The sequence below is a fragment of the Kogia breviceps genome, chromosome 3 (genome assembly GCF_026419965.1).
Source record: "Kogia breviceps isolate mKogBre1 chromosome 3, mKogBre1 haplotype 1, whole genome shotgun sequence".
Taxonomy (NCBI): Eukaryota; Metazoa; Chordata; class Mammalia; order Artiodactyla; family Physeteridae; genus Kogia; species Kogia breviceps.
In genome coordinates this window covers 137,473,209-137,484,447 of record NC_081312.1, presented here as the reverse complement: position 1 = coordinate 137,484,447, position 11,239 = coordinate 137,473,209, and the positions used below count along the sequence as shown (strand labels likewise).

General features: G+C 46.0%; 1 protein-coding gene across 11 annotated transcripts in view; it reads right to left on the bottom strand.

The window, feature by feature from the left end:
• Positions 1-2,544: 2,544 nt before the first annotated feature.
• The window catches only part of CSNK1G1 (casein kinase 1 gamma 1), a 163,598-nt gene continuing 154,903 nt past the window's right edge, over positions 2,545-11,239 (bottom strand). For all 11 annotated transcript variants that reach the window (XM_067029668.1, XM_067029663.1, XM_067029666.1 and 8 more), the window contains one exon: positions 2,545-8,607. In XM_067029668.1, coding sequence (XP_066885769.1) covers positions 8,553-8,607 — 55 coding nt within the window. In that variant the 3' untranslated portion in view covers positions 2,545-8,552. The remainder of the gene's footprint in view (positions 8,608-11,239) is intronic.

The window sequence follows — 11,239 nt, the reverse complement described above, 5'->3', positions numbered from 1 at the left end:
GGCTTACCGACTGGGCGGGCGGAGACGCGGGCTCGTGGGTGGCTGCCACGTTACTGCGGCCTCATTGGCTTCACAGCTCGCCGACGCCCACCAACAGGAAGGGGATCAGCGGAAGGTGGCGCCCCTTCCAAGAGCCCCGGATTGGGCTTCTGAAGAGGCTACCAGCCCAAGCGGAGAGACCCCGTGGCCCGCCGCGCCTTTCCGCGAGTGGAAGTCGTTTGGCAGGTGGTGACCGAGGCTTTAGGTTAGGAAGTCTGTGGATGGGGCAGAAGACACTTGTCCGTATTGGGCCAGTCAAGGGTTAGTCACACCGAATTGGGTTTAAATGTTATAGCCTCCAAAAACTCAGGGCACGTTTATGCCTACCCGGAGTATAACCTTATACAGCTCCGTTTGTCTTGCAAAACTTGCTTCAAAACCCACTTCCTTTTGACTTCATCCCTGTCAGTGTCCTACCTTTTTTCTCTCCCTTCTCTTACTGTGCTTGCTGCTGTATGAGTCAACACACACTATTGTATACTCTGGTTCTTAACTTCCTTTCTTTACCTGTTTTCCCAAGCAATTACATTTTACAATTTTTATTTGTTTATTTTGGTGAGAAACGGACTGTGTTGCTCTTTGTATACAGCTCCCCCAGCTGCTGCAGGGCTAAGTGCTCAACAAATGCTGGATGGAACAGCCGTCATGTTAGCACTGAGGTGGGAAATAATACCTGCAAGGGTCTGAGGTTGAGTCTCTCTTTTCTAGAAACCTCCAGGAAGGTCCGGAGTAGTCGTCAGATGCGCCCCCAGCAGTATTTCAGGGCTCCAAAGACGCTTGTTCCCAACAGTCTGTAACATATATAATTCAGTACTGGGAGTCTAGCGCGCACACACACACACACACACACACACACACACACAAAATTTCCACTGACATCTTTCTAAAGCTCGGAACCATGACATTATTAAATGTCTTTAATTTTCAAAGATTAACTTTACAGAAATTCCTGGTCTTCACAGCCCAGATTGTGGGTAGACATGGCTCCATTTCTATAGTCGAACTTGGCAATTTGTTCTCTATATAAGGTGCCGACCCGAGTTTGAGGTTATGCATGGCCACTGACATTACCTTGTCCTTCCTTACACTGAGGTCACTGCAGGCAGACTGCAGAGCTTCAACAGACAGTTCTCTCAAATAAATGCAAATAACATTTGCTGTTTCTAATTCTCACACCTCAATCCAGACCACCTCTCAGTGAGGTGGAGGTTCTTCTAGGTAAAACTGTTGCACTGAGAAAGATGAGCTTCCAACCCCCTCTTCCTCTCCTCCTTCACTTTTTGGGTCTCTTAAGCCTCTTTCCCCATTCGCTGGTCTCACACTGCCCACACTGAGAAAATTGTTTACCAAGCTATGTTTTCCAAGTAGCCTTCTCCACATGAGGAACTCATTAATGCTAAAACAGCATAAAAGCAACCTTCTCCCCACCTCCCCCGACCTTTGGAAAAAATAAGCTTGATGGATACATTGCTCTCAATATGAAGCTTTTCTCTCATGATGATTTTTTAAAAAAATATTTGGCTGCACCGGGTCTTAGTTGCAGCATGCGGGATCTTCAGTTGTGGCATGCAAACCCTTAGTTGCAGTATGTGGGATCTAGTTCCCTGACCAGGGATCGAACCCAGGCCCCCTGCATTGGGAGCACAGAGTCTTAGCCACTGGATCACCAGGTAAGTCCTTCTCATGCTGATCTTAAAGGTGTTTTTTACTAGTGAAAGAAGAAATCGTTAAGTAGCAACTGACTAGTAATAGAAAAAATTGGAACCAATGATGGCCAGACTGACAGTTGTTTTGTGCCATATATACACATCATAGTTATACCTTCTGTCTGTAGAGATGTTCTTCATTAGTAGAGCAGAATTACAAAGCTTCCATTTCATAGTTGTTCCAGAGCAGATCCTAACTTCCTGGTGTTCTAGCACCTAAAAACCACAGGGATACAGGAATTAGTATGTGAGTGATCAATGTCCAAATTCTGCCAGAAATATCTATTGTGTTTTATTTTATTTTTGGCTGTGTTGGGTCTTTGTTGCTGCACGCGGGGTTTCTCTAATTGCCGCGAGCAGGGGCTACTCTTTGTTGCATTGCGGGGGCTTCTCGTTGTGGTGGCTTTTCTTGTTGCGGAGCACGGGCTCTAGACGCGCGGGCTTCAGTAGTTGTGGCTTGCAGGCTCTAGAGCGCAGGCTCAGTAGTTGTGGCGCACAGGCTCAGTTGCTCCGCGGCATGTGGGATCTTTCTGGACCAGGGATCGAACCCCTGTCCCCTGCATTGGCAGGCAGATTCTTAACCACTGCGCCACCAGGGAAACCCCAGAAATATTTATTTTTAAAGGGACCCACAGGAGAGGGCAATGTTCAACCCGAAAGAATGACGCAAGAATGCCAAAGCATCAGGCATTATTTTCATTCCTGGAGCCTTGTACCTAAGAGTCCTAGACGGATTCTTCGTTACAAATGAACCAGGAGAGCTTAAAAGCAGACAAATCAACCAACCAAACAAGCAAAATTAGCCAAGAAAGGTAAGACATTTTATTTTACATACAAAAAGGGTGCAAACTGAGTCCTTTCCTCCCCAGATTGGAGAAGAGGTATACTTAAAGATCACATGTGTGTTTTCCATGGTGCCCTAGGAAATGGGCTACTCTGAGATAATATCAAGACCCATTTCCATTTACTCCAAAGAAGGCTTCTTCCTCTGCAGAGGAGTTTCTACTTAATGGTGTACAAATCTCTCTCCTGGAGGAACCGTTTCAAATACACTTGAAATTGACATTCATGTTTAAAAATACTACAGGTTTCATTTTCACAGCTGAGCTTTGCAGACCAGTGCCAGGGTTTATGAAACAAAATTACGTATCTAAAATAAAAGGTTAAAAAAAAAGGCATTTAACAATAATCAGACACATCCACGCATCAATTAAAACTGATTTCCACAGCTGATTTATACATTATCTAGTCTTTAAAAATTGCAGTCAACACCCCAACATCTTTTAAAAAGTACAATGGGCAAAGATTAAAGAAACAGACAAAATAATAATATAATAAATTAGAGCATGTAATATATCCAATGGGAATTGATGAATGAACATTTTCCATTGGGGGGGCTTATAATATTTTTGGTTTCATCTTTTTTTCTGCTGTTTGCTCTTCTGCTTGATAAATGGGGCTCACTCCCAGAGCCAGCTTGCTTCCACACCAATTTGAGAAACTCACTTGTTTCTTGTTTACTTCTGAGAATATTCAGGAACACACGGTCCCAGCAACCTGGGCTGTGAGTTTTGTTTTTTCTTCAGGTGGGCTGTGAGTCTTTATGGAAGTGAAATGCATACAGATGAGTGCTGGCACGCACGTGCACACACAGACACACACACGCGCATACAAATATAACCACACACACCCATCTGTAGATACAGTCCCCCGTACACCCCACCCCACCCAACCCCCCGCCAAAGAAATGGCTCATCTTCCTGAGACATTCCTAACAGATTGATAAGCCTCTTAAAAAAGCTTTCGCTGTAAGGGCTGGCCTGGGATTTGGTCTGGAGCTCATAAAGAGGAACACTGAAAATGTCTCACCTGCTCTGAAAGAGGGGATTTGTGGGGAAGGGGCAGTCAGGATAGCTGTCCTCTTGTGTGTATTACTGGGACGACTGCACTGCATCCCCATGTCTTACCATGGATAACCCTCTGCTTTGAAGGTGGTGATGGCACTGGAAAGATGATTGTGAGAAGTAAAAAAAGAAAAGTAACAACGTAAATTCTGTCCACAGAACTGAGGTTTCTTTATAACACTGAGTTTGGTAATCAAACTAGAAATATATGGAGTACACGTTCACTTTTTCCTTTGTAATACAAGCTGAGCTACAAACAAACTCAGCTACAAACAAACTCTGGAGTGGACTTCCTGGTTGCTTTTTGAGGAAATAAGTCAACTACTACCATCTATATCCAGGGAACCTACTTACTATTTTGAATACAATGGAGAAACCTATTCTTTTGCACTCAGTCACCTGCAAAAGGAATTAGGAAAAACATTTTTAAGACTGCTTAACTGATCAAAGACTTCCAAGATTCCTTATTTGTGGCTAAAACACTGCTTAAAACTCTGTAAACCCTCAAAAGAGCCATGATTTCCTCTTCTCGGAAACAAAACCACTCCCCTCCCCCATCAAAAACAAACAAACACCCAAGAAAACAAAACCACAGGCATCCCATTTTGATTCCTACCAACCCATCATGGGGAAGACTGGGAGTCACTGGCCATCAACCTCTGGATGGGACCTTCCTGGAGCCCTGAAGTTGGCAAAAGCAAGAACCCCAGAGACAAGTACCTGCTGCTCAGGCCAGTCCAGATGGGGTGCCAAGTTATCCTGGCTCCCTAAGGGTTTCTGGAATTCATCTGCCTACCTTGGGGCAATGGTGGATTGGTGGCAGTGGCCTGACAAAGGCAACGTTGGCTGTATGACAATGCAAGCTCCCGATCTGAGAAATTCTAGCCCTAGCATGGCTCTGACACTGGAGACAATGTTGTCAGGGCAATTCACTGGGAATGAAAACTAGTTTAAATATGAAAATGGGAGAGGTGACTGCGACACATGAGGCACGCAGACTTGGGAGAGATGCATCAGAAGAAAGATCAAGTTCCTTAGAGGAGATCCTTTCTAGGCTGCCATGGAAGTACTTATTTTTGAAAAATGCAGGCCATGCTGCTCACTGGGAGGGGGAGCAGGTTGTCTCTTTTGCATAAAAAAACGTTAAGGCTACGATCTTTAGTAACCACTCTGACATAACCTTACCCTCACTCATTTCTGACAACAGAAGTGGTTACTAACACTGAGAACCAACACTGAATGTGTACTCCCAATGTACATTTCCAGTGAACCAGGTTGGAAGGTACTTTAGAGGCGATGGACATCTCTGCTGGCTAATGGCAGGGGCTGTTTCTACGAACTTGGAGTTCACTGAGAATGAACAGGCAGTCAACACTTCTACTGGAAAACTCAGGATCCTGCTGTCTTCCGTCACCCTATATCCCAAAATAAAATGGGGCTTTAATTGGAGGCCAACCTCATCACCTGACTTTGTACCTTCCTAGACCGTTTCCTCCTAGACAGACCCAAAATGGCAGGAGTATGTTAATTAAGGCAGACATGAAAGCATGCTGCTGCTGGCACACTCTGCACATCCTTGCAGAGCAGTCTGGAGTGAAATCACTGGGAAACACCAGGGGATGCACAGCAAGTAATCAACCCGTACTGCACAGACACAGCCATGCTCTGGCCACAAGGGAAGGATCCCCTACCTCTTGGTGGATTCCTGGCCTGCTTGCCTCAATCTGCTCAGGATGCAATGCCTGAAGGACTGCAGGGCTTGGGAGAACCCCTAATGTTGTTAGTGCTTAATGCTAACTCAGCAACTGCATCAATCCTGAAGAAAAAGATCCCTAGGTATCATGGTTATGGAGTGAAGGAAGCTCAAAGATGACAGAGCAAGTGGATTTGGGTGGGCGGTAGCTGGAGGGAGTGCCCAACCCCGAAGCCCTGGCTGAGGAATATAGCTACTCAACGACAGCAACGGGGCTGAGGAGGGAGGCCTGATGGGATGTGCTGATGGGGATGAAACTGATGTGGCCACGTTACTCCTTAGGTATCCTTCTTAAAAAGAAAAAAAAAAAAAATTTTTTTTTTTCTTTTTTAAAGGAAGATCACAGTTGACTCTCTCGGGGGTCTGGAACCACCCTGGAGTACCAATGGCCCTGAGAGGATCACCATTACTGTGCATGCCAGAAGGACTTGGGCTCTTCACCTTTGTTATGAAAAATCAAATATCTAGTAAGAGATCTGAGGGGGGCAGAGAGTGAGAAGAGTGCATTAGGAAGAACCCCACAGCTGCCCAGGTTCGATCCCGCAATAGCGAGCCGTTAAAACAAAGTTAAGACCCTGAAAAAGTCACAAACCCAGCTGCAAGAGGGCTTGCCTGCAGCCAAGCTGGTAACTGCCTTTGCTTTTTTTGTGGAAGTGGGGAGGCACTTAGTGGAGTAAGGGGTGCCAGGGATGCTCCAGACTTTGCCACCATTTCCTCTTGCCCTCCCATGAGAAGCAAGGCTTTTTCTACACAGGGATGTGGAGGTTCAAGATTCTATACAGGAAATTAGGATTACCCAAATTGAGAAGAGTTACCCAAATGCCAACTGAGAAACTATGTAAGTTTCAGTGACAGTGCCTTAACCACCAGCTAATGTCAAGGAAGCAAACCCCAATATTGAAAATTCTTGTGGGGAAGCCGTGTGACCCTGCATCTCCCAGCCATTCTGTTCTGTTTATAGGAAATTTTCTTTTAAAGAAATGAAAGATTATAATCTTTATATAAGCTAGGAAAATTTGAAGCCAGTGAAGTGATATTTCCTAGCCAAGGACCAGCGGAACACAGGTGATGCCCAGTAACTCTGATCCACGCTACCGCTATCTCTGCTCCATGTAAGACACATCAAGGGACTTGTCAGAAAATACCAACTACCAGAAAGTGTGTCTGCATCCTCCAGTCCAAAAGACAGCCCTACATCTCAAGCCAGAGGCAATGATTTCCGTGTTCCCAAAACCCCCAGACTAAGTCACCAGCCACTGTCCTCCATGGTTAGCTCTCTCTACCCCCGGACACAAGACCTCATTCTCTGATGTAATTAATCCTTTCTCCTCGATCACATCTGGAATGAGAAGTCACTGTTTGGATGAGTCGCTCATCTCAAACGAAAATCAAGCATGAGAAATTCTATTAACTCCATACACTGGTGACTTTTCAAGCAGTGAATGAGGAACCAAGACCCTTCATGGCACCGTGTCTGGACATGGAGAGTGTACCGGGGAGAACAGGCTCTAGATGTGTGGCCATCTCATCTAGAAGGAGTCTAAGTCCAAGTGAGAGGATAATTTCACACCTTTCATTTCAGTCTCCTTTCCCCAGGAATTTTCCAGCACTAACGAATCTTACCCTCCTGTTCACTATAGCCCCATACACTGAGGCCTAAGCCTGCGGCTATGGACCTGCTGGAAGAAGATTTGCAGGTACTTGGTTTCTGATAAGGCAGGCCAGCCCAAATGCTGTAACTCAGCTATTGGGGCAAACAGTACAGACCAATTTTATTTCCTGGCCCTATAATGAGCCAAATCCTGAGGTTCCTCTGGCAGTTGGAAGGCAGGATCACTTTCCTCCTTCTTGTCCACTAGTGGCATTACAGTGGTGGCTGTTTCATCACTAATTTTGTCCCCCAAGTCACTAAGGAAGTCACATGTCTATCTAGTTGGAAGTCCCTGGCAGTGGAGGAAACAGATATTTCAGATTTTTTTTGTTAAGCATCTCCTTCTCTGGGATGAACTGTCTCCTGTCACAGTCTGGCTTGGCTGGCTCATCCCATGTGCTGGAGAGCTAGGTTGTCCAAACTGCAGGCTGATGAGGTCAAGAGGCTCTGGAAGGGACATTCTTCAGCAGCTGAGAAGACGAATGAAAATTCAAGTATGTTTCCTTGCCAACCTGAGGGTTCACTCAGAATGACACAGAGTTTGGCTTCTTCTCTTCTGGGTGCTGCAGACCCAACTCTTTCCATTGAGAATGTCCTCTGGACCCATGTTCTCTCTGAATGGCTTGGCTGGCCCCATCCCCCTCAAAACAGAAAAAAAAAAGTAAAACTCCCAATATAACCAGACACAATATGCATCTGCCTTGTTTTTTGTTTTTTAAAAAAAAAAACTAAAAGTGCAATAAAGTCAGGTTTTTTTGTCCTTTGCTCAGAACAATTTGCAATGTTCTACTACCGTCTGGAGAACAGAGTTCGCTTGTCAAGAAAGCTAAGAACGCCAACACACAGGGACAGTAGACTGCAGATTTCTCACAGCTTGTGTCCTACAGTGTAACTTCACAGGAGGGAAGGGGGGAGTAACCTGCACCCCGTGGCCAGCTCGGGATGGAGGCTGCACAGGCACAGAGGAAGAGGGAGAGCCATACTGCCAGACACACCTGGTGGGTGGAGAAGGTTCTCCTCCAGCCTTGGCCTGCATCTCCCTCCTACCTTCTTGGCCGCACCCCCAGCCTCTCAAGCTCCTTCAGCAGACAAAGCTTTCAGCTCATTAGCTTTTATGCTGGAGAGGGTTGAGGGTGGGGCAAGAACCAGGAGCAAGTAAACTAAGGGGAGGGGAGAGAATAGTAGTCCTTGAGTTTTTGTGAATGACACCTTCACTGTAAACAATAGGAAGGAGAGTCAACCAGGCAGCCCCAACGGTAAGCAGTGGAGGACCAGTGGCTCTGGGACCTGCTCAGAGCCTCAGGCAGGTAGGGGGGGCCACTGACCCACTGGGCCCTGGCTGCCCGCACTGGCTCCTTCGGGGGGCATCTGTTTTTCTTCTTTTTGGTTTGGATCTCCACCCTCCCCCACGGAGGAGTCCCTTCCAATGAGAAATGGCAGGAGCTGCGGGTGTAATCGAGTCAGAGTCCCCAGGGCCTGAGGACTCCTGGGAGGCATGGTCACTTGTGGCGCTGAGCAGTCTTCTTCCTTTTCCTCTTAAAGAAGCAGCAGCACCTGGAGCACAAGAAGACCACAAGTCAGTACGGGAGGCCCGCAGCTGCCAACAGATTTCTGCCTGCCTCTGCTTATGGCAGGGGTGGAACTTCCCCCTGGCACCCGCCCACAGGGTCGCCTGCCATCTACAGTGCACATCCTGGAGGCGTTGGGCAGTGTCTGTCAGGAAAGCCAAAGGAGAGAGCTGCTTTATTCCAGACCTAATCATCAAAGTGCCGCAGGCTAGGCAGCAGGACGGAAGCAGGCATTTTTGGAAGAAGGATGAAGAAGGCTTATTTCCCAGTCTAACACCCCAACCTGAAAGTCTCATCCTCCTTTAATACGGAACCAAGGCTGGGGGTCCTCAGGGCTGCATGAGAAGAGCCTGCACTGTTTGCCCCTTGATACAGAGGGCAAAATTATTTAATGCAACTTCGGAGGTCAGTGGGTACGGAGGCTAAACTAAGGCAAACAAACGCCAAGCAAAGTATGATGTTTGGAACTCTAGCAGGCTCTCACGATGCTACCAGTGAAGGATTAAGGATTCTCTCTAATCTCATCCCCGCCCCCAGCCAGCTACCTGGCGTAGGCAGGAGAAGCCCGGACCCTAATAACTGTGTGAGCCCAGATCTTTTAACTGAAATCAGCACAGCCTACTCTTCATTTGGAGAGGATGAATGCCACAGTTGATCACCAGGAAGCATCGGGTTGCAGGGTCCTCCTCAACTTAGCTTCCGGAGGCTGCTGCAGTGCCAGGCTGGGTTCAAGGACTGACCCTGCTTAGGGTGGGGCTGGGGCCTGATGCCTTCAACAGCCACAGCTCTGCCGCACCCTTTAGCTCGGGTACCTGCTCCGTACTGCTGTCTTTGGAACAGGAAGCCCCTCTTGCTCAGGCAGCGACTATTCCAGAAGGGGGTGATGAGGGCTGTGGCATGGCTGGTGCAAAAGATATGTCCTTTCCAGGAAGCTGACACATGGGAAATGAGAACGTGAGGGGCAGAAAGTGGTGGATGAGTCAAAGATGCCATGTGATGGAGGGGAGTAAACTGGAAGTGTCACTCAGACTGGCTGGATCCTTGAAAGGAAAGCTTTTCTCAGAAACTATCTTTGGGTCTTTTGCCTTATCCTTCTGGGTTTAATGTCAAAAATATTCATACAGAAATAAAGAGCTGTTGCTTACTTCCGCATACCCCTAAGTCCTCCACTGTAGCTAAGACTCCCCCCTTTTTTAGTCAGACCCCTTTGTATTCCCACACCCGATGGACTAGTTATCAAAAATTTGGAGAAAGTGTCTTCTTAGAATGCAGAAATAGATGTTTACACAGACAAAATGATGGGCTTTAACCATAACTGAATGAATTAAACATGGAGATGTTGGAAATAGGAGCTTCTTAAGAGAGTCTTAAAAAAGATTTTCTAAGAGTATAATGACATATGTGATGTACTATTAATGGGTGTCAATATAGTCACTAAACAGAGTGTCCTTTGTATTTAGAGGCTGAATAAACTGTTTTAAATAAAAATGACCAACACTTTTGACTGTTTTCAGTCCTTAAGGGAATCCCCGGGGAAAGGATTTTTTAAAAAGGTCATTTTTTTGTACATATGCTTTAGAAAACAGACATTCTTTCAAGCTGAATGTCCAGAAATTATTAAATAAGGTGAATTAAATCTCATGGGAGTACCAGTACTTCAATAGAGCTAGCTACCTGTTCCCTGTTAACCATGACTTTCAGAGGGATCACTAACATTTAAGTCAATTTTTATTCTTATGCTTTTTGGAGGATGCTAAGATGATGATTTTGTGTTTTTAAGTTAAGAACAGTCATTAAAAAGTTTGAAATACTGTTTTGGTCCATTTCAAATGATACAATTTCTCTTTTACCTCCTCCAAGGCAAGTCATAAGAATTAATATCTACTTATTAAGCATATCATATCCTGATGTGCAAAGCTGAATTCACCTGCCTGGAGGAGAGTGTGAGCTATGGTTTAGAGCCTTAATTTTTGCTAGTTACTGTAGTTAAAACTTCAGCAGTAGCAGAAGCTTTTAATAATTCTACCCACGAGGAAACGGGCTCCACAATCAACTCTTTGGTTTCTGTGGTGACTACCAGCAATAGGGCCTGTTAAACTTGGTCAGACCCCAGACAAAGCCTACTGACTGACTCCATACAGATGTCTCACTCTCAGAAGAGACTGAAGGCAAGTGATGAACTCTTCTTGTGTCTTAGGTTTCCTTCCAGCTGATTCTTTGATTGGCTCTCCCTCCAGCTATTCCTTTACTATGTTTCTCTGCTGTACTTGTGCATTCTCCCCTTGCTCCAATGCCTTGTTTAAGCCCCACAGTATCCATCAAGTCTTCCTTAACCATCCCTGTCAACACTGACCTCTCAAGGGACAATACCATGAAAGTGTCCTTTCAAGCATGCATGTCTTATCTCTCCAGGTAGATTGTATTTCAGCTCTTTGGGGGAGGCGTGGAGACCCCCTAGGGTTCCAGGCACAGAGTGGATGAGCACAAAGTAGCCCCTGTATTTGCAGTCAGGATCATGTGACTGACATCTCACAGGAAAAAACAGACCACGACGATGTCAGATTACACGGACACGTTTGCTAAATAAACAGGCCAAATGTACTCCTTGATACTGTAAT